General features: G+C 34.8%; 1 protein-coding gene across 2 annotated transcripts in view; it reads left to right on the forward strand.

Moving 5' to 3' along the window:
- The window catches only part of Galnt13 (polypeptide N-acetylgalactosaminyltransferase 13), a 509,399-nt gene that overhangs the window by 305,145 nt on the left and 179,387 nt on the right, over positions 1-24,867 (forward strand). For both annotated transcript variants that reach the window (XM_023713326.1, XM_023713325.1), the window contains exon 7: positions 21,732-21,912. In XM_023713326.1, coding sequence (XP_023569094.1) covers positions 21,732-21,912 — 181 coding nt within the window. The remainder of the gene's footprint in view (positions 1-21,731; positions 21,913-24,867) is intronic.

Here is a 24,867-nt window from a genome sequence, read left to right on the forward strand (position 1 = left end):
CTCTCTCTCTCTCTCTCTCTCTCTCTCTCTCTCTCTCTCTCTCTCATAAATAAATAAATAAAATTAAAAAAAAAAATAACCAAAGAGTGGGCTTAGGCAGAGCACAGGGACTAGAGTTCAATCCTGGGCACCACAAGCCATGCCAGCCCTGTCCCTGCAACTGTGCTGAGACAATGATTGAGGCTGGGTGTGGTGGTGCTTGCCAGTAATCCTAGCACTTGAGAGGCTGAAAAGAGGAGGATCACTGTGAGTCTGATCTGTGTAATGAGACCCTGTAGATCCTGTACTAAGTATATAACCAGAGAGTGGAATTGCTGAGCACTGAGCTGAGCATTCTAGAATGAGAGCTGTTGCTCTTAAGCCCTTTCCTAATGTCTCCTCATTCAGTATCATCTGGAGAGAGAAGAAGCTAAAACAAAAGTGTACTGTACAATTCTGAGATGGAGATAATTTCCAATGGTGGATAATTATATCAAATAACAGTGAGAATATCTTTAGGTAGAACCTACTGCTTCTGAAAACTTAGTTTCAGATTTCCTGCCCCCTCCACAATAGTCAATAAAATAGCACAAACCCTAAGAACAATGTGTACACATAAATACTACTTTATTTGTAAATATTCTTGAACTCAATGCATGTTGCATCATGCTAATGAACAAAAAGGCAAAAAAACCCTTTGTTTTTTGAAGCATTTTAATAAAGTAGCAAGATAATATACAAATGTATTAAAATATATCAATATATTAGTGTTATTTTTGTCTGTAGTTACAGAGAAAAATAAAGGAAAGAGGAATATGAAATGGTATATGTGAAAAGATGGATATGAGTGGAAATTTAACATAGAAATAACTGAAAAATCAATACTCATATAAAATGATTGTTGATACAACATACAAGGTTAATTATGAGTTACTATAATAGCAATTTTTGTTGACCCAAGCATCACTAAGTTCATCACTCATGCACTGCCATCTTAAGTCTTTCTATTTCGTAACTATAACATAAAGAGGAGATTTAGCTTATTTTTAAATGAAGATAAGCTTCCACTTTGCATCAGTTGAGGTCATTTAAAGCAAAGAGTAAGCGCAAGGGCCTGAGTTCAATCCCCGGTTTCACCAAAAAAACAAAAATTAAAAAATAAATAAATAAAGGGAATCTAGGGACTCAGAAGCCCCCCTCAAGAGATGAAGGTTAAACTCATGGTTACCAGTGTGGACTGGGACTAGGCAGCCTGGGCTCAAGTCCTGCATCCAGTGCTTACTATCTGAGCAGGATAGTGCTTCTGAAGCTTTAAGGCACTCATCACCAGAACAGAGAAGGGATAGCATCTCATTATATGTTTCTGGGTACAGAGGTTGAAATGAGAAATGTGGTGCTGTGTACTCTGCTGGAAACCTGTAATATATTTCATAAATGGATTCTCTTACAGTGGCGGTTGGGCAGCTTTGGATACATCAAAACCTTCCTGAGTATGAATATCTATGTCTTTAATAATCTGGCCTTGAACATGAATGAACAAAACACACATAGACATACATGCACATATATACACATGTATGTAACGGTTGCTCTGTCAATCTAAATTTCCCCTGTGGATAAATCAAATTATTTTTACTAAAGAACTATGTTTATATCACCTTATATTTTCTGACACTTACTGACATGTAGTAACCTAGAGTGTAAAAAGCTTTCCTATGTTCATGAGTAAGTTTAAATAATATAACTATTAAATTTAAAAGATACTAATAAATAAATAAACCTTTTAGCTGGGGAGATGGCTCAGTATAATAAGCGTTTATCTGGCAAGAGCAAGAGCCTGAGTTCAATCCCCAGTTCCGCAAAAAATAAATAAATAAATAAATAAGTTTAAAAATACTGTTTAGACTTGAAGTAACGAGCACTAGATTCCCCACCCCCATCCCTCATACTCATCTGAATCAGTTTCTAAAAATGGACAAAGCTATATGAAGTAACAATTTCAATACACTGGATAGCAGATCATGAAATCTAGGGGTTACTGAGATGGGAAATAAGAACTCCCAGTTGTTTTTGCTTCCTGGCTTACAAAGTTTCTAGGCTTTCAATATGAGACAAACAAACCCAGAACCTGGTGAATCCTGTGAGTTGATGAGATGAAGGTGAGTGTTTGGGGAGAGAAAACAGCTGGAATTCAGTGAAGTATGTATAGCAAGAAGACAAGTCCAAGGAGAGAGAACTCAAGAGAACTAGAGTATCTATCTGTGTATGCAGTTGTATGCCCACGAGCACAAACTGTAAGAAACTCACTACACTTTCAGAAAAGAACCATCATAAAGGATTAGAAGACTCATTGTCTAGTAGTCTCTCTAGGTAGTCAATAGTATCAGTATGTTTAATACAGATTAATAGGGGCTGGGGAGGATGGCTCAGTAGAATAAGAGCTTGTCTGGCAAGCTCAAGGGCCTGAGTTCAATCCCCGGTTCCGCAAAAAGAAAAGAAAAAACAGATTAATAGTGTAAATACTGGAAAATTATGAAAGAAACTTCTAAATAAATGTATCAGAGAGTCATAGTGGCAGTACTAATATTTGAATGCAAATGAGAACATAACATAAAAATTTAAACCAAATCTAAAATAATAATACATGAAAGCAGTAAATACTATATTATAAATGAACAATAGGAATAGAAGTTAATGACATCATCTTACGATTTAAGAAACTATAAAAGGAAAAGAAATTCTGTGTCTAAGAAAAATTAATTAATAAACATTAAAGCCAAAATAAAATATAAAACATGAAGATATTAGATAAAAGTAATAAAATCAAAATTGGTTTCTATGAGATAAATAAAAATGTTTCTAAACAAACCTAAGTAAAATAGAGAGATGATAAAAATTAGTTCTGGGAATGAGGAAGATGATATAATGATAGCTTCTTCAGACATTTACAGAACTGTAAAATACTGTTATGGATAATATTATGTCTAGAAATTTTTCACCCTGATAAAATGCTCCAGTTCCTTAAAAGACATGAACCATCAAACCTTGTAGGAAAAAATAAATCAAACAAGTAACCCTATATCTAATAATGAAATTAAATTTATACTTTAAAATATTTTTCATAGAGGAAATTCAATAAGCAGATGACTTCCCTGATGAATTCTTTCAAAGATTTCAAATCTAAGTAAGTTCAATTCTGCACAAAGTATTCCAGATAATTGAAAAGGAGACTTGCCCTATGAAGTCAGCATTTCTCAGAAATGAAAATTTGATCCAGATACTGCAAGAAATGAAAACTACAAAGCAATATCCCTTTGAACACATACAGAATTACTACATAAAAGTTTAACTCATAATGCTTTTCAATAAGAAAAATAAACAATACATCTGGATAAGTGGAAGCCATCATAGAATGTAAGGTTGATTTAACATTCATATATCGACCAGTGTAATTCACTATATTACTGAACTAGAAAGAAAAAAATAATAAATTTTTCAAGGAAAGTACTTGAAAAACCTCAGACTATAACCCTGTTTAAACAATAACAAAGCAAAACAACCTCTTGCAAACTAATTATAAATGAGATGTCAGTCAAATTAATAAAGGCCTTAAATGAAAAAACACATAGATGTTTACTATTATGAGACTGACAGTTTCTCCCTACGATCAAAAGAAGACTAGAACTTTGGCTCTTACGCTTTCCACTGTGCCTTGTAGTAAAGGTTTTGGGTCCTATATTAAGGCAAAAACAATAAAGTCAAGTCATTCATACAGAAGTACTCATTCCAGATGACAAACTTTTTCTGTAAAATCCAACAAGCTGTACAAATGCACCTACACAAAGAAGAAAATCATCTTGTCAACAAACATCTTGTCTGATAACAGATATACAATGTCTATGTGCTAAAAGTTAGAATATGCTACTGAGAAGAATTAACAAAGATCAATAATGCAAACATGTATTACTTGGAAGCGCTTATGATATTCATATGTCGGTTCTCTGTCATATGGATTATTTACAGTATTAGGCCAAACCCCATAAATCTTTTCTGTACAGAAAATGACAAATTGGGTCTAAATTTCATAGACAAATACAAGGGATATATAATAGCCAAAAAAAGTTTTGATAGAAAAACCAGCTAAACAACAAATACACTCAAATTTAAAAATTTATTATGAATTTTTATCAAACCCATATCATATTGGCATAAATCAGGCAATGGAAAAAACCTGGATATTAATCCACACATATTTTGGCAACTAATTTTAAATATATGAAAAAGCATTTCAGGAGTAAAAAGGACACTGTTTTCAATAAATAATGCCATGACAATTAAGTCTACATATTAGAGAATAAGAAAATTGCAATATAAATAGATATATTGGATATTTATTAAACTTTAGAAGATCATTAACAAATATCAAGACCTTTCTTGATCTTATAATTATAATACTGCAAATCTTTGATAATTTTGAAAACTACTTCTTCATCAAATGTCTTCATATCATATGAGAAGAGACTTCAGATGGCCTCTACTGCATGTTTCATTTTGCTCTATAAGTACTGTGCTAACCAGTTGTACCCATGGAGCTTCTGCGTGTTTCATTTTGTTAATGTGCTATGTAGAGACATGCTTATCTATTTACAAATATAAAAATTTTTGAGTCACTGAAACTGTCAATCTTAGATTTTCTTTCTTTCATATTCATCTAATTATTTCTTAAAATTATTGTCTCACAAAGTTTTTAGGATGTAATTACCCTTCAAAATTTATTTTTAGAACACAACCATTTATTTATATCTTTATTTGCTATTTTTACGATATTTCTAAGGGATTAAGACTATGAAACTAACAAAAATAATATTATGAATTGAGGAAATAATCAGGTACAAACAGTGAATAAGGAAAATCACTTGAAATAGTAGCATCAAGTAAACACCAACTTCAGGACGTCCTGAAAGCCAAAGAAAGTGATGATGATGATGATGATGATGATGATGATGATGATGATGATGATGGTGGTGATGGTGATGGTGATGATGAGGTTTTTTTTTTCAGATGAAGGAAGCTAGAATCTAAGAGATATGCCTACTAGATAAAAGGCAGTCAGTGTATCAGGCTATGTTTTGTCAAATTCCACTAATTTTCTTAAAATGCCTTGCAGTTTTCTGATGTGCCTTAAGATGAAAGGGTCTAGTTTATTCTTTTTTATCTGATCTCTTAAAGAATTTATATCTTAAGGAACACAGACTGTTACTTGGCCTTTTCCTCTTGAATATAAATTGCTTAAGTACAGTATAAACTGTTGGTCAAGACATTTAAATTATCATAGTATTTTCTTTTATTAAAGGTAGAAATCACATAGTAAAATTTTAGACATAAAAGCTACAGTGAGGCCTTCATGAAAACTCTGGTACTCGATGTTTTTCTTTGCACTGACTCTACATTACTTCTCAGATTTGCCTCTCAGAATTGCTTATGGGTAATGTTGTAAGAGAAGGTGATTACTTGGTACAACGTTATAAAAAGATTAAATATAAATAAGATATAATTTTTTACCTCTTTTCATTATATTACTTTTTTTCTATTACTCCATAAGTAATTAACAGTTACTATATACAGTACCATGACTCTTAGAACTAAAAATCTAAAACTTCTGCAAGAGTAAAATTCAACCTTTGTCAAGTAATAGTGGGTGGATACAAAGACATGGTAAGACAAATCCTCACTAGTGTGATGGGATGGAAGAGTAGGTAATACTCCAACACTATGTAAAAAACTTTGAATTAAAGTTAACAATTTCAGAAAAAAAAGAAAGGCACGTTAGTCACATAATGTCTCATACGAAGGAGTGAAATGGGCGTAGTAACTCGCTTGTACTAATAATATTCAGAACTTCACAAAGTCTTATTCTATGAGTGTTTCTCTGGAGAAATGTACACAAATAATGTATTTATCAACCTGCAAAAAGAGTCATCTGGTGTTTCATTCTGTGTTGTGTCTGTTCTTATACCCATATGTGTGTATCTATCTAAACATGCACATATGTAAAAATGTTAAGTGCAAGAATTAAATGTTCATAAAGAATATTACTGTTTAGTAGTAGTTTTTGTAGAGGATGTAACAAACAATACTATGTAGATAGGCTGGGGAGATAGCTTGGTGATCTAAGCACCTGCCTGGAAAGTGCAAGGTTGCAAGTTCTATCCCAGGTACTGCATGCTGTGCTGGCCCTGAAATGGGGCGTGGTAGCACACACATAATCTCAGCTCTGGGGAGGCTGAGACAAAAGGATGAATAAGAGCGCAAGCTGTGTATCGAGATACCATATCAATAATAATGATAATAATAATAATAATATGTGGGTAAAAATTTCATCATTAAACGAGTCTTTTGAATACTGAGTAGTACTCACAAGACATCCTGAGGGAATTGAAAGTAGGGTAGTCAAGAGAATTATGGAAATATTAAATTAGACTAATACTGATATATTCATTTTCATTAATATATAAAGCAGAAGTAAATGATATTTTACAAGATTTAATCAGAAATACACAGAATGAATGGTTTTTGGAAAGTCAGTCTAAGGAAATTTTTATTCTGTTTTCTTGGATTATACCATTAAATGGAAGTAAATGTTCATGAAAGAAGAATCAATTTCTAAACTATGATGAAAGAAAAATAACACTTTTTTAACAAATATGGGAATATTTCAAACACACTCAGGATGATGTTCTAGCAGTCAGGCAGGGATAATTGGCTTTTAGTATGTTTCAGTAAATGAAAGGGTCAAGAGCTAGAAGGAGAAGAGAATGAGGGGAGGGAAAGGGGAAAGAGAAAAGAATTAGGAGAGGCCGGGGAGATGGCTCAGTGGAATAAATGCTTCCCTGGCAAACACAAGGGCCTGAATCTAATCCCCAGGTCCCCCTCCCCCGCCAAAAAAAAATTAGGCGATGTTATGGTCATGTACCAACCTTACCAAGGAATGTAATCATTGTGTCATGCAAACATGTACCAACAAAATATAAAATTGCGAGAAAAAGAAAAATCAGTCATCTCATTGTACATGATATCCAAAATATCATCCTCAAAAAACAGTCCAGTTTTTTGACTTTCAGACCCATGGACCTCCATTTAGCTGTGTGAATTTATGGCAATACAAAGAGCTCTTGAGGGATGCTAACACACACAGAAGAACTGCACACTAGTACAGATGTTTGACACATTCTCTTTTGGCCAGATTTTACTACAGTCTTTCATTAAGTATGCTTAATCAGACAAAATAGAATTGACAATTAAGGCAATTATCCTGGAGACTTACATTTGATGTGCCCCTGAAATATTTTGATGATAAAACAGATGTTTCTTTTTATATCTTATTATGTGCTGCCATTAATTGACTTCAAACTATTTTACGTTAAGACTCCATTTTTCTTATATGGGAAGAGAAATTTAAAGTAAATATCATTCAAAAATATTCTAGCTTGAGATTTGTAAGAATCATTTACACACACACACACACACACATATACATATTTGTATATAATTTGGTTAATGAGAATATCATACTATTAACTTCATGTGAAATAATATGAATTTATAAACTTCATTAATTCAAGAAGAATTTGTGACTAAGAATGCAGATGGAATGATAGAGAAGAGTAAGGGCCTGGTTTCCTAAAGCTTTGCTAGAGGAAGACAACAGGTGATAATGATAGGTAAACAAGAAAATTAGCTTTTTATATTCAACGGACACAAGGTCCTAGAGGAAAATGCAATTCGGTAGTGTTTTGTGGAACAGAATCGCAAAGCGTAGGACAGAGGACTGTAAACTACATTACTTAAGATGGTCAGAGGAACATTTGTGGAACATTTGTGCTGACAGCAACATGACAGGAAGAATCCAGCTGTGTGAAAACAGACAGGGGTGACTTGCAGCCTACAGCGGCAGTAATTGCAAAAGGGCTTGGAGTGTAGTGAAACGTGCTGCTGCAGCTGCTTCCCATGCCACGTCCACAGGATCACAAACAGCATAAATATTGATGTTTGGGGAAAGATTCATCCTCTAAGAATAGTATTTTTGATTTATTCATTCAGTTATTAATGTGTAACTACTATTTATCGCATACTGTGCTAGTTATGAGGGATGCAGAAAGGAATCTAAGAGGCCAGGCTGTGTTCTTTAATGACTTATGCTCTGATAATACATTACATTTGCATAATATTTTTTAGACTTTTCATACTGTTGTCAGAACAGATTCCAGTATCTGTTGAGCATATGAATTTTCCTGCAATAATCTGACTTATTTCTTTAATTCATTTTGTAGTTATGTATTATACTTCAGATCACCCCTGAGACTTACTGTCATTTTTACCTATGAATCAATAGAAAACATCTCTCTCCAGTTAAATACAAGCCTGCACTTGATTCTGTGGATGCTGTGTACAGACATAGCTCTTGATATCAGTGTGGGGATGTGTAAGAAAAATGTCATAAGAAAATATATGTTCTAAGAGATGTTTAAAAGTGTAGCTATGTTGTACATTAAGTTAAAAGAAAGGAACTATTGCTGTGGCCTCGGGTAATGAAGGACTTGATGAAGTAAAATTTCAAGGGTCTAGTTTGTAGATAGAAACAGAAAACCAAAGTCTAAAATGTGCACTCTTAGTTACAGGTCTATACTGTGTGCTCCTTCCTACCCAGAGTCTCTGCTTCTCCGTACTTGTATCTGCGATAGAAAATTTGATTCCCCACCTTTTCCTTTCCCTCTTGAAATGCATAATTGAAACCATTGACTGAATCACTGAAGATGCAATTTGTAGAATTAGATTTTAGGTGACAGAATTAATAAAATAACCATTAAATGTTCAAGAAATTGAACTTACTATTTCTATACCTGTATATGATCCCTTAAAGATTTCTGGACCAAAATCCCAAACTTGTTCCTTCTGTATAAGTGCACTGAATTAGGAAACCTACTGCAACTTGGCACTCAAATTAATGCATTCAAAATTCAACCTATCCACTTTGTATTAGAGAGCCAAATTTAAATCTCTATGGCAACTACTGCAATAAATGTGCAACATCTTAATCTATGATTATACTGTCACACTTAGTGATGTCTGTCTTAAGTGCATGACTACCAATTGCTTCGCTGTTGTTCTAGTCAGCCAGAAATGTAGTTAAAAAGGGAAATGAATTATGAAATTTATTTAAATAAGTCTGAAGGATGTTAGCACTAATGGATTCTAGCTACTAGGAATCACTCTGAGGATGTAAAATGATCTTGAGAGGAGACTTTGATCCAAATGCTTTAAAATCGAGTGATAAGTAGAGAGAATACTGAGTAATTATCATGGAAAAGGTAGTTGCAGATTTTTAACTATTTTAAAAACCAGTTTTCATCATATCTAACATAGAAAAAAACCTGTGGTGCCAGCCCTGCGCACCCGGGGCATGCTGAGATGGCCATTGAGACTGGGCATGGTGGCACACGCCTGTCATCCCAGCATTTGATAGGCTGTAACCAGTAGAATCACTATGAGTCCGATCTAGGAGTGAGACCCTGCATACTCTGTAGACTCGTCCCTAAAAATAAATAAATAAATCAATAAATAAATAGGAAAAAAGACCAAAAACATTCATCAAGCCAGCTTTATGTTCTCTATTTTTAATTGGTCAACCTACATGATTTGGGTTTGAGAAGTCATTATATATTCTAGAATTCTTCAGTGACACTAGAAAGCTATAATAGATTGCTAAAGGGGACAATGTTCTCTCCAAAGCTGCAATGATCTGCCTGAGTAGCAACTAGATCAGCTGATAGTGTTCCTGGGAGACTCCAGGCACTGTGAGCTTTATTTTCACCTCTGGGGAACAGGATGGAAACCCCTGCCTCTTTAATGTCATGGAAAATTAAAGCTATACCTGAGGAAGCTAGATATCCTGTTGCAGAGTTGTGGCAAAGTATAGAGAAGGTGAAAGATTTGAGAGTTAGCTTTACAGGATTTCTAATTAACTGAGCATGAGAATGGATGGGTTTGCCAAGAATGAAAATAAGGTAAGCAAAAGATCATGGGTGTCCCTACTTACCACTTCCATTTAGAGGTGGGAGAAAGGAGAGAAATTAAGTATTAAGCCAAAGCTGTCAGGGAAGAACAAATAGAACAGCGCAAAAAGTCAGAAAGTGATGGTGTTGGCGACAGTGTCAAAGGCTGCAGAGAAGTAAGAAAGTAAGAATGATGAAAGCTCCTAAAAAAACTTCATAAGCAGTTTCAGATAATGGATTCAAGACACTAGAATAGAAGATGCTAAGATAATTGGATTTGGAAAACATGTAGAGGAAGAATCCTTAAACAAAAAGAATTCACCAGAAAGTAAGAAGAAAATGCATGCTAACCCAAGAATAAATATTATCAAAGTAATCATTTTGTATTTTCTATCCTTTATTTTATCATAGGTGATAAAATGTAAGCCAGTAGAAAGTATTAAAAATGTAGGATGATACTGGAAGGGAAATAGGCAGGCATAATTTATTTGATAAATACCGTCAGGTCCTGGAAGAATACCGTGGCAATAAGAAAGTGTATCTGTGTAACACTTTTAGTTGGCAGTGCCATTTCACCTTCATCACATCACTGTGTGACTGCCATAACACTGTGAGTTATTAATCATTTTTTCTAATAGCTGAATGTTTTGATTTTCAAAGAAATTGTCATGTGGTTAGAAATTGGCCATGTTGACAGTCAAGCCTGCTTCTCTAGGTGAATGTCTTTCCCCTCAGAGTCCAGGCAGCCTAGGGCAGATCTAACTTTGGGCGTGATGATTCCTGCGGCTTCCTAAAGTGGAAACAGAACTAAGGCCTTTAGAGATGCTTCAAAGTGGAAATGGAAACAAAGTGAGGTCAGTTTTTCTAAACTCAAAATAAGTGGAGGGGAGGGGCTGGTGAGATGGCTCAGTGGTCTAAAGCACCTACTTACAACAAGCTAAGCTAAGCAAAAGGACAGCGACCGCGGTTCAATCCCCTGCACCACATGCCAGCCAGCCCGACCCCTGGTGGGCTGAGCTGGCCACACACACACACACACACACACACACACACACACACACACACACTAAATAAATAAGTTTTTAATAAGTGGAGGGGAAAAGATTACAGGGACATGGATGGCATGATGCTGGAGCCTCTTGAAAAGAGAAAGCATTAGACTAATCAGGACTTCGTCAACGCACACTTAAACTTGCACTGAAGTTCTCCATGGAAGGCTCGTTAAATATCGGGAGTATCATCTAACATTTCTAAAGAAACAGAAAAGAGAAAATATCCTCACTGTGCTTCTGGCATTACATTTGCAAAAACAAACTATGCAATCAACCCTCCTTTTGGTGATTAAGTGAGCAAGTTGGTATGCTAACCATTGTCATTGCAGCTTGTTCTTCTGGCTGCTTCCCTCCTTCCCTCCCTCCCTCTCTCCCTCCTTCCCTCCTTCTGTCTTCTTCCTTCTTACTTCATTCCCTACTACTCTTTTTCCCTCCCTTTCTTCCTCCCTCCCTCCCTCCTTCCCACTCCCACCTTTCATTCCTGCCTTCCTACCTTCCTGATTTCCTTCCTTCCTTTTATCATGATGCTAATCTGAGCCAGGCCTACTGCTGCACATGTATAATCCCACCATTTTGGAAAGCTAAAGCAGGAGAATTTCAAACTCTACCCCACTTTTCTATACCTTTTTTCCCCACTTTTCAACCTTATTTTGGACAACTTATGAACTTAGTAAGCCTGCTTTAAAAACAAGTCTTCAAAAGGCTGGCATTTAGCTTAATGTAAAAGTCTTAATTTCATTTCCCAGAATCAAGGAAACTATGATAAAAAAGCCCTGAAAGTTAGAGTAATATTTTCCTTCCTAGTAGTTTTAGTTGGTACTTCTAATGGACACTTGAGGTGACATCATTATGGATATTTTTATGTTTCATATTTATTGGGCTAGATACTTTTGATCAAAAAGTAGTGATTTTTGGAAAGGAATCTTTTCTATCGGTAGCATTAGAAATTCATGTATGCCTTTTCGGGAAAGTAGTTATTAGAAGCCAAATTAAAAACTTTCTATTAAACATTTTTCTGTTTTTGACCAGAAATGAAATGTCTATGGCTAATTAAAATCTAACAGCAAAAATACTATCCATGAAGAGACTAGGCATGGAACGAGTGCTTCTTAAAGCAGGAAGCTGCTTTCGTGCACCATGGGCAACTTCTCTACAACTGTTGGTACAAACTGATGACCAGACTTTAATAAGCTCAGTCTCCTGTTCACAACACAACTGGCCTTTGAGCTGCTTGAAGACAGAGAGCCATGCTTTATTATTCTTTCTCTGTGCCCCAGTGCCCAGCAGGGTGCTTACACAAAGTCAATGGCCAGTGTAAGTCTGTTGAAGAGAGGCCAGCCAAGTCCTAAGAGGAAACGCTTAAGAGGAGAGAGGTCATTCCCTGTTCTCAAATACATCACGATGTTTTATGTTTGGGAAGCACTCGACCACTCACACTTTACACAGAAAATGCCTTTTATGCTAAAATAAAGCAACCACATTCTGGAAAGGTGGACATTTATTTACAAATGGAGAGACTGAGAAGCCAAAGGATAACTTCGTGATGTACCAGATTTTCTTTTCCAACGAAGTTCTTAGTATGCATTTCTGACATTTGAAAGAGCAGGAGATGTCACACACTGCAGCTGGGTACCCAGGTGGTCTACTGATATTCAAAGCGGACTCTTCTGGCATGAATTCTAGGGCAGCCTCATGCAGCTGTCACGAGCTGCACTGTAGCTGGAAGAAGCAGATGCTACGGATATCAGACAGACACTCACATAATTGACTACAGTAGTACACCAGTGTAAATGTAAAATATCCGATTCAAATATTCTTTACTAAGTCATAGACACATCTGTGCAGTTTCCAATTGCAGCTACATATAGTTTTTTTTTACAGTTGACATTTATTTGTTGAGTTAATCGCATAAGGGACATACAGATTCTATAATTTTGGTTTTATCTTAATATTAATAAGAAAGGTACTTAAAAGACTTCTAAAACCTTGAAATATATTTTAAGATCATTAGTTATCATAGTTCTAGATGTTGAACTACCTGCTTAGAACAGTTTGTTCATTAAAAGCAGTGCTTTATGTAAATATATGAAGCTAGATACTGTTTTTAAGCAGATCCATCTTATATTACATAAGATTTTCAGTATCTAGTAGACTATTATATAGTCTTAATTTCTTCTCTATTATTTTCATATGCTTCATGTAAGAAGAATATTGAAGATATTACCTAACAGTCATGACCATGTTTCCATGTTGATCTAAGAGAGAACTGGAGTTTTCCAAAATATCAGTATCTTTTGTAAAAGATAGAATAAAAATATAACAATTCTCCTGACCATGGAAAGCACAGTATCAATAATATGTGGTAATTCTAAGGATCAGAAATTTCAAGGAAAATTAAAACAATATATATTGTAAAGTGTATATATTATGGTGTGTTCATTTTGTATTTGAACTTCTGGGAGAGTTTGAGTTCAAGAGCTGGAGATAAAATTAAACTTTCCTTATGTGGTCATCACTCCTTCATTGTGTCCCTGCTACACACTGGTTCATACACGTGCTACTTTGATTTCATTTTAATTCAGTTGTTTGTCTTAGTGCTAAACTCAGTAAAGGCATACCTTTCTATTATTTCATTCTATTTCTTCTTTCTTTTTCTTTTCCTCACTTTTTCTTCAACCTAGAGCTCGAAGTCAGGCCTATAACCAAGCAAAATATGTATAGTGATGGAGAGGATTTCCTGAAACATTTTAAGATCACTGCAGGGAGTTCTATAGAGATGCATAAGTATGAAAAAGGACCATTTTTATTTCAGGGTTCTTTGGGAGCTTATCATTGTGTTAAGATGGAATTTGTTAAGGGAAAATATGTTATAGCTGGATATTTAGAAACAAATTGGTGGAATAATGTGACATCATATGGTATCAACTCACCATTATCTATATTTAATGATAAGTGGAAAATTATCATAATATATATTCTAATACAACTATATCTTTAAATTTACCTTGGGAAATGAAAGTTTTTCTGATAACATGTTCTTTATAACATGTGTGCTCTTTCTGAAGTAGTGGAACTTCCATACTTGAAGAAAAGTCTGTTGCTTCAGAATTAGTTTAATAGTATTTTAGGATCTGATGCTTTTCTTTTTTTTTTAGATGATGGTATTTCCTTCACTTTATTTAATATAACTAATTTAAATTAAGAATATCTAAATAGGAAAATGCTTTTTCAAATCTGGAAGCGTTTATGTCCATCTAAATATATGGATGATAGAATTTCTAAAACTGATAAATATAATATATATCAAGAAATTACTTTGAATCATATAAATTTTTAAAATGAAATCAACCATCAAACTTATTTCCTCTTCTACATGTGAATTTTTTAAGGATTCACAAGATTTAGTAATTTGTTTCAAATTTTATCCCATCTCTCTCTCTGTCTCTCTGTCTCTCTCTGTCTCTCTGTCTCTCTCTGTCTCTCTCTGTCTCTCTGTCTCTCTGTCTCTCTGTCTCTCTCTCTCTCTGTCTCTCTCTCTCTCTCTCTCTCTCTCTCACACACACACACACACACACACACATAACTAAATAAAGTTGAAGGTCATTAAATCACCGAGGACCCAGTCTTGGACAGATCCCTTAGGTGTGCTCAGCCTCACTGTGACCTCTGCCAAGTGAGTACTTAGAGATGTGGGCATAGAAAGCCACAGCACCTGAAGGCAGACAAATCTTCACCTTGCGATCTCACTCTCACATCAACCTATAATTCTGGGTCTCTGGAAATTTCCCAGATCAAATGAATCTCCTTAGTTACATATAGTAAACTAAGAATCACATATGAAACAATTGAAGAAGGCACTCCAAATAAAAACAAGCATAAAGAATAAATGGCAAATTTCAAGTCAGCATTGAAGAGAAAAACCTTCATACCTGCCTCTTTTGAGTAATATATACAATACACATTCAGTGAACAGGTGTTTATACCAGTTTGTCAAGGATAATATTGCTCCTTCTTTGCTTTGGAGTCTTCTTTAAAATTTGCTACAACTTAAGAATTAAACATGCACCAGCTCTTCACAATATTTCAAGCATGTACTAAGATAAGATTCTCACTGGAAAAAATAAAAATAAAAATAAAATGCAGCTTCTTCCACTAAAATAGAATTAAACAATTTGTGACTAGTTTAAGTATTTATGTAAACAAAATGGAAGTTAAAGTTCTTATAAGAATGATTGGAAACAAGTAGCATTAGTATATTGTCTCAGTTTTTACTTTGCCAGAAAAGTAAGCAGAAGGTATTATTCCCAAATGAGTGTGTGGCAGACACATTTTGGCCATTTTATGGATTTCTATATATTAATATTAATAGATGAATTGATTACCTACATGAAGTAAACATTTTTTAAAATTTACCATACACTAACTCTATAGTAACTTTCAAGTTTGATTTTTAAAATTTATACCTCAGTTTCGTCAATGAAAGCAATACTTTTTCTCAAAGAAAAATGTATTTGAGGATATGACACCTAAATTTAAATAAGATATTTACAAATATATAAACACATGCATATATATAATCTTACTTATTTATGAACATACAGCAAGTTTTAAAAAAACCTACAGAATTGAGAGCTACATGGCATTGTGTAGGTAGACACTAAGTATATGAATCAGTGAAAATTGAGATAATTGATAGCTAGCATAGTTAAGAAATATTTATTGTAAAAAATCCTTAAGCTGGACTTTCACAAGAGGACACTGTAAGGGAAACATACTTTAATTCTTAGTTTGAATTCTCTAAAAGGTTCAGAGTTATTGCTTGCCTTTGCCTTGTAACATTAGGCTAAATCGTGATCATCTCTTTTCTAGATTATTGCAATGTCTTTAATAAATATCTTTTATTTTCTCCATCCTAATCCATTTTCTAAATAAATGCTCACTGTCCTTATGTGCACTGGTTTAGCTTGATCATCACAACAGCTTTGTAGGGTGGATGCTTTTATTTGCATAGAATTACATAAAACACTAAGTATAGAAGGAAATAACTGAGGTCTCCTTGATGGTAAATGGGAGGGCTTGAATATAATCCTAGGACCTAAAGTGAAAACCTCATAACTATTATGCTTCTTGGTCTCTGTGGATATTATTGTGTTTGTTATTAAGGTTATATTAAGCAATGGTTACATGCCAGAGATATTAGGTTTATGTGTTGGCAGAGAAGATAAAGATTCATATAAAACAAGTAGCTATATTAGTTTGCATAACAGCTATAAATTTAGAAATAATAGTAGCATTAGAACTGAGTTGTGAAGTTGGAGTTTATAAAGTTTATGAACCTTAATTAAAATGTCACTGATGTAGAGGCCAAAAAATGGAAAGATAATGTTTGTTAGCTAATTGTTTCTTAGCTGGAGAAATAAAATCCAGCAGATAGTCCAATGTACAGTAGACATTTTGCATTTTGATTAACAACCTTCTCCATCCTCAAAAGACTCATAAAAATATCTGGGAACAAAGACAAGCAACTATCTTCAATTGTCTATGGATAAAAGAGCAGCTCGTATTTTATACATGATCAAATTTACTTCAGAAAAATATATAAATGTTAATCTGTTATAGACCTAGAAAAAGACAGTCAGACATGCCCAGTGCCACAAAGTAATTCAGGCATCACCTGTTCCTGTGCATGAGACATCATGTTTTATTCAGTTGATACTATTTAGAGAGCAAAATATAGTATTCTAATTGGAAACACTGTTTTTTTAAGTCACCACTGTGTACCCAAAACCCTAGATACTGATAGAATTTTAAAGAAAGGTACAATTTTTTAAGTTGGAAAATATTTTTTAAATAAAAACAGGTAATAACAAAAACATCATAGTTTCCTACATAATAGCAACAAAATATAAATGATTAATAGGTAATGTTTTACTTCACCCTATATGAAGAACAGGTGTGGTATTTTATACATAAAATTTCATTAATGCCTTGAAAGTAAATATTACCACTATATTGCACTGGAAAACTTAAATCTTCAAAGACTTGCATAATTTTTAAAAAGGTAGAGAAAGTGGGAGAACCAATGGAATACATCTACTTGCTTATTTCCTTACAGAATACTTGCTTGGTACAGTAAAGGGTATTATCAAGGTAATCACTAGATACTCCACACAATTTGAATTGTATCTACTTCAACAATTAACTATATATTTTTCTAGGAACCTTTAATGTCCCAATTCCTTCACATTATCCACCGGACTTAGCACATGAGAACTATTAGGTAAATATTTAATCAGTTTTTAATTCTTATTTTATATTATCTTAGCATGATTATGACCAATATTAATTTAATTTATATACATTAGTATATACTTACACCTTAAACTTTCTATTTTCATGCAAATTTAGGGGAAACAGCTTGACCTCCAAATGTAGGATGAGTGTTTAAGGGCACACTCTGGGTGCACAGGTGGCTGCTGGAAGAAGCACTCACAGTATTTCAGGAGTCAGTTGTCATGAACTCATAGTGTCTGAGTCATTGAACAGTTGCCACTGCTTCTATGCATCTCTGCTAGATATATTTAATAACTGCCTTATTTCTGAAAGTTGTGAGAAGTTTTCTCTTCTGCTTTAGAAGTCAACAGCCATTTTGGGGCATTATGCCTGTATGTACAGTGTATACCTACAAACTCTCGCTGTGATATAAAATCAGTATATAAGTATATATGATCAAGTTTTAGTTCAGATAGCACAGAAAATTCCTATATTACCATGTTTCTGGTACACGTAGTGGGAAAAGGCCAGAGTGACCTTTATGGCTCCTGCAGTCTTCTTAATTGCCAAGATGCCATATTATAGGGTATCATGTTCTGTGTTCTGGTACTAATAACAGTCCGGTAAGCCAACAAGCCCTGAGAGGACCAGGAAATGATAAGAGGAAAAGTAATGAGCCCTGGGCATCTCATTTATACAACCGCAGTGCTAACCCATATTTTCAAAGAGGTAAATGTGAAAAGTAGAAGACAGTAGACAATTACTGGTGTCTGTACTGTTAGACTGAATTTAGTGAATTTACAGAGTTGCAATGTTTTAGTATTTTCTTCAATCATTGTTTTGTGCTTTGAAGAATAGCCCTTTCTAATCTAATGTCACTTTACTGGGGCCAAGTTTTCTTAACACTTGAGCTTTTCTGTAATTGGAAAAGCTCATAACAAGTGTAAAGCAGTAGTTTCATATTAGCTACATAGCTGAGATTTTCCCCCAAAAGCCTGTGCTGACAGAGGAGCTAGGAATGGGGCAGGGCAGAGATTTGAGGATTGCCTCTGCCAGCAGCTATGCCCAGCAAGATGGCTAGAGAAATTACAGATATCATCTAATAGGTTAGATAATGTTGGCTTGGTGTGGTACCTCCTGTGTCTGGTGGCTTCCATTCATGTGCATATTTCCCATGCACAGCATCAGTATTTGCTTACAACTGTGTCCAGTTTCAAACCCTGTCCTCTGTGCTATCCAAGAGTCTTTGGGAGATGAAACACTAGTCTCTCTCACTCCATGGTATCCTCACCAGCATTTCTCTATAGTGCATTTCATTACTAATCTGCTGTGTTATTTGTCCCACGGATTTTTTTTTCTTTTCTGTGTTCCATGTTCCACAGACTCCAGATAACCATGAAGTCTTGTCTAGTTTTAAGCAAAAACCACATCTTTCAAAGGCACTTATCATTAGACGTAACTGTTCTGAGGAGCGGGCTGTACAACAAGCCCCAAACCCACCTACAGAGTTCTCAACATTGCAAGTGATTTCCTATTTTGATAGCGTAGTGCTATCTTCAAACTTGAAGCTTTGCCAAGAGCATTCTGAATGCATTTTGCTCCCTTCTGAAGGCAGCCCTGGGATTAGCCTATGATATCTGTTTAGCAACTGCTAAAAATGACGTGCATCAGTCGGCTCCCTTTTTGGCTTATAAAAGAGGAAAAAAACCTTCTTTTGTGCTTATGACATACAAGTGGAGAAGAAGCCTTCTTTCCACTGACTGAATTCTTCAAAATAGCAGAAAGACCTTAAATGTCTTGCATGTACAATATATAATATGTTATTTTTTTCTGATTTTGGGAAGCCCTTTCTTTGTAAAGCCCTGTTCACTGTAAGAATGCCTGAGTGCTTTACTAAATCGTTTTTTAAGAGAGAGATTAGTGTGATGTTGAACATTCACCTTTGAGAGCATATTAATAATTAAGATGGAATCACATAGTGCACTGTTTTACATGAAGCATTTCTGATTGTTGTTTGTTGTGTTACAACCTCCAAAGAATATTTTCAATCCTCAAGCTTTGTGCAGTACTATGCACAGCATTTGACAGGATTTCATTCCATTCTTTACACTTAAAAATATTTCTAATAAAAATATAATTTAATTTCATTCCAAAGTATGGCTGCTTAAATTGTAAACCTGGGATGCCCTTTTTATGTTAACCTTGTTGGTTAATTTTAATTGTTCATCAAAAAGCATAGTGGTATATACTATGCACGTACATTCTGCTTTGCTGCAGCAGTGCAAAATATGAGTAAACTTTTCTATGTCTCTTTTAGCATCTGTATTCAAGTTGAAGAAACACACTATATAGGAATGTGAATAAATAAATTATAGATTGTGATAAATAATGAATGAACTAAACTGGCTTATATTGGATGAAATCAATGCATGGGATCTACTTGAAATATGGTGATTAATAAAGATTTATCTGAGAAAGTGAACATGATTTTATTCATATTCACATTGTGATGAAAAATCATTGAATGATTGGAACATTGAAGTAAAATGAAATTTAAGTTGTAAAAAACCACCCTAATTTCTTAGGAAAATTAATATACTAGCACAACAGGTAAAACCACAAGACAGTTTTTCAGTTGATGGACAAGAGGTGTGGATTAGCACACAGATGGTAGCACGGGAAACAGGGAGCTTATGCTATGGACTGAATTACGTTCTCTCAAAGTTCTTATTAGTGGCGGTGATACCACCGATAGCTGTATTTGGATACTGGGATTTGTTATCACGTAGGTCTAGAATGTCCCCCAAACTTCTCATGTGCTCAACAGCTGGACATAAGAGAATCCTATGGATAATGGGGTGCTCTGCTCATCAGTGGCTTCTTTTACCAAGGAGTTCAGCAGCTGAGATTATTTTATGTGGTGGGGCCTGGCTGGACAAACCTGGCCCCAGGGGGCTGAGTAGGAAGGTGTAGCGCTGTCCTGACTCCTGTGCAGGTGCTCTGCTTCCTGAAGGCCTTTAAATGAGCAGCCTTCCTTCACACAGGCCTTCTATCATAGTGTTGCACCTTGGACCTGACCAGCCAGGGACTGAATTCTCTAACACCATGAGCCAATTCTTTCTTTCTTTGAGGATCTCCAGCTTTGTGTCTCAGTCACAACAAAGTGAATAAGATAGGCCTGTAAGGATTTACAGCAAATTAAGGGAGGCTATACAGTTGGGATCTCAATACACATAGAGCTGATTTTCTTAAAATGAGGAGCAGGAGGAAGAGGAGGAGGAGGAGAAGGGACAAAGGAAGGAAGAAGATGGAATTTTTTTCTAATATTTTAGATTCATACTTCAATACACAGATGAATAACATATGTATGGGTAAAGACCAACTGTGTGTGGGCACATGCCCACTAAGAATGCACACTATTGATAAAACCTATACAATGATAAATATTTTTCTCAACAATTTAGATAGTGATTACTCTTATCTGCATAATAAATCATAGGTTATTGGGTAATATATGGTATGTATTTTAACAGCTCATGGCTTTAAAGAAGAGACAGTGAAATAAACAACTCCTTATTATAGTACAGTGTAAAACTCTGTTTAAAGTAAAAACACATATAGTAGTATGTATTTACAGTAGTACATTTCTTGCTTTGGAGTATCCTATAAAAGATGAATTATTTTCTGATTTGGTTTTGAGACAAGGGCTTAAAACTCTATGACTAAACTGTCTGTCAGCATACTGTGTGTCCCAGACTGGCCTTGAACTTTGATGTTCCTTCTGCCTCAGCTACCCAAATTGTGAGATTAGAAGTATGTGCCAACAATCTTGGCAGTGAAAAAAGCATCTTGAAGGTAGATTTTGAAGAGTATATGAGCATTTCACTCATATAAAGGCATCCCAATATATTTCAGTGAGAACAAATATCCAAAAATCTAAAACTGAGAGGAAATGATCACTTAAAATTCCAGTTGAGTGGATTAAAATGGCATGATTTTTCCTCAAATTAAATTATGTTTTTATGTTACATTTGAAAAATGTACAAATTCATTTATATGGCAAATTATGTCTACCAAATATCTGTTAAATAGCAATTAAGCACTTGAAACTGGAAATTAGATGGCCTAGCAAAATGGCATGAATACAATTATATTTCATTGTCATGATCCAAGGCTATAAATTTGTAAATGTATCAAGAAATTAAAAATTAGGCTCCTTTGTCAAATAGAAGCATACTGATTCTGTACTTTGTGTCTTGTCCAATTTTTCTTTGAGACATAAGGTCTGTTGTACTGACCTAAGCTTTGGTTTTCGCATACATTATTATTGCATTATTTGTAGTGCTTATTGTAAAGCAGTTGTTCTTTATCCCAGATTTGGCAGTGTGGAGGCTCTTTGGAAATTGTGACTTGTTCCCACGTGGGTCATGTTTTTCGGAAGGCAACCCCATACACTTTCCCTGGTGGCACTGGTCACGTCATCAATAAGAACAACCGCAGACTGGCAGAAGTTTGGATGGATGAATTTAAGGACTTCTTCTACATCATATCCCCAGGTATGTAGTTCTGGCATTTTTGTTCTTTTATAAGGGAAAATAAAATTTACACATGCTTTACTTTAGGTCTTATTTACTAAAATGTTATTTATTACGATAATATTGCAGCAAACTCTACATAAGACATGCTACATTGTCAATTTTTATTTAAATGAGAGAGACTTTTTCAAGTGCTTAAATATGACTCTCTCTTTCTCTGTCTCTCAGTCTGTCTGTCTTTTATTCTTTCTCAACAACAATAGAGCAAACAGTACACAGAGATACTCAGAAGTAATTAGCACTTATCAGGACAATTGAAAAGTTGTGTGTGTTTGAACAGGAATACTTTGCTGCCCTGTTATGGTGAATATCTGAGTTACGGAATGATTAAATAACTTCAGAAGCAGAAGAAAGAGTATCCCACATGGAAATTCATGTTTGAAAAAGAAATGACATAGTGCTGTACTTAACAATAAGTCTAAGTAAAAATAATATGAAATGATAAGGTATCCCACTTTACTTATAAAATAATGTATACAGACATAAAAGTAAAAGAGGTTATCATTGAATAATGAATTTTGAGTAATGTCATTCTTTTCTTTATACTTTTCTCTATATTTTAAATTATCTAAACTTGAATAAATTAGTACAAAACAATGTCATTTGTAGAAAATTCCATTACTGGCTAGCCAGATAGCTCAGTGGATTAAAGCCCCTGCTTAGGCAGACACAGGGACCTGGGTTCAATCCCCGTGCCCAGCTGTCCCGACCCCGGGGAATGCTGAGATAGTGACTGAGACTGGGCCTAATGGCACGTGCCTGTAATCCAGTGCTTGGGAGACTATAAACAGGAGGATCACAATGAATCCGATCTGTATAGTGAGACACGGTAGACCCTGTACTAAGCACAATAAAAATATTCCATACTGAATGGTGAGTTTGTTTAAAAAAAAGTTTTCTAGAACAGCCATGTTACTCATTCTATTAAAAAGCTAAATAGGATATCATGTCTGCATCTTATACAACATATAACCACTAGGAAGCCAGTATGCAATGTGTTAATTATTGGAACTGTCCTACCAATTCAATTTGAAACTGAATTGCTATTTATTTCTCAATAACATTATGGAAAATAAAATAAAATAAAAAGCTAAAAAACAGAAGTATGAAAAAGACAACTTACCAGAAAAAGGCAAAAACTTGTGCCATGAATTCAGAGGCTAAAATGACAAAACATACACTTATCAGGCATATAATTCTATCGACAAAATAATTTTAAATATTCCCAGTTCTGATAGCTTTAAGTCATGCTTACTTTTTTCGTATAATATGGCTATGTCATGTGGCTATATCATGTGGATCAGAAAACCCAGTTTGAATTATAGGTGGCTGGAATGATGCTTTACTGTATCTATAAGGCAATTAAATACTTCTTTTATAGACAAGTATGAAGCAAGAAGCAGCAGTGTGAACGCTTATGTGAAGCTCTCAAATTCACTTAAGGCAAAATAATGAGGGTATTACATCTGTTAATGTATGACTTCTAGGACTTTTTCACACATTTTCGAGCCTCTTTTAAGTCAAGAACCTAAGGCCAGGAGCTCTACTTCACAGATGGGTGTGTTTCTCTTGGAGCAGAAATCCAGTCCATAGGTTCACAGAGCTAAGTTCAGAAAGAACATGTCAAATCTGCAGCAAGGCAGTGACGTTTATGTCATCTTTCATTTTCTTTTGATTTCATTTCCTTTCCGATTTCAAGTTATTACTTAGTAGGAATATATGCACAAAGGTATAACAGAAGAAAGGTGTGTGTTACGTGGGATTACCTACAACTTACATTCAAACATACAACCACAAACAACTGTGACAATATATTTTATATCCATCCACAATTAGTATTATTTGTGAAAAGTTCTTAGTTTAGGGGCAAGGGGAAATTCTTTTCTCTACTCTCTAAAGATTGGCTGGAATGAGCTGGGAAAATACAAGTTAAATGGGAAAAAATAATACAAATTCATGTGTGAAAGGAGAAAATTTACACCAAAGGAATAAATCAGAGAAATGTGATTGCCTACCAGGCCAAAATGAATTGAGAAACTTGTACTCTCCTCCTGTAGGGATGGGAAAAGTAATCTTTAGCGGAGCACCTATGATCTGGGGCAAAGTCTGTAGGCGCTGTGGAACAAACAATAGATTATAAATGGTTCTCTGAGGTCTGAAACAGAGGACTTGGGGAACCTCATAAGTCCATCCAGGTCTTCCCCTGATGACAGACTTCTGTGTTTTCTCTTATATATGAGTTTAGTTAATGAAATTTAGGGAGGACACCAGACATATTCGTGTCTTCTTTGGCAAGTCTGGAGGTAGGTCCAGCTGTATAGGAAGCTTGAGAATTTTGCAGAAAGTTCTTCCTGTACAGTTGAAGGGTAGGGTAGGAGATAGGTTAAAGAGACCTTAATCCTGGTCCTGTTGTTAAGGCTGCTAATTTCCTTTAGATAAATTGTTGAGAATGAAAAATTAATTAATTAATTAATTAATTAATTGAAACATACAACAAGAAAAGAAAAACCACCTTATTTGGGGGATATTTTCCCAGACTCCCATGTTAGTTTTTGGTATACTTGTACCTTGCATGAAAAAGGCATATAAATGATAAAATCTGTTTCTCAATCTATAATGAAATTACAACTTTTAAATTTAGAATGGCAAACTCTGCTACCTGGAACTAATGTCATGTTACAGAGATTGTTTGTATATCCTGAAAAGCATACATTTTACACAATGATAAATACCATTTGGAAGGTTAGTATTCTTATAAAATGCACTCATTTAAATCCACAGTGGCACCTTAGAAAGTGTCCTAACTTCACAAGGGCATATATGCTTTCCTAATTCTTGCCCTCACCATTTCCGAACATGGTAGGTCTGCCGGCCATGGGATGGACAAGGGAGAGGGAGTAAAAGCATTCAACAATA

This window comes from Octodon degus, unplaced genomic scaffold, assembly GCF_000260255.1.
Source record: "Octodon degus isolate 3935 unplaced genomic scaffold, OctDeg1.0 scaffold00030, whole genome shotgun sequence".
Classification (NCBI taxonomy): domain Eukaryota; kingdom Metazoa; phylum Chordata; class Mammalia; order Rodentia; family Octodontidae; genus Octodon; species Octodon degus.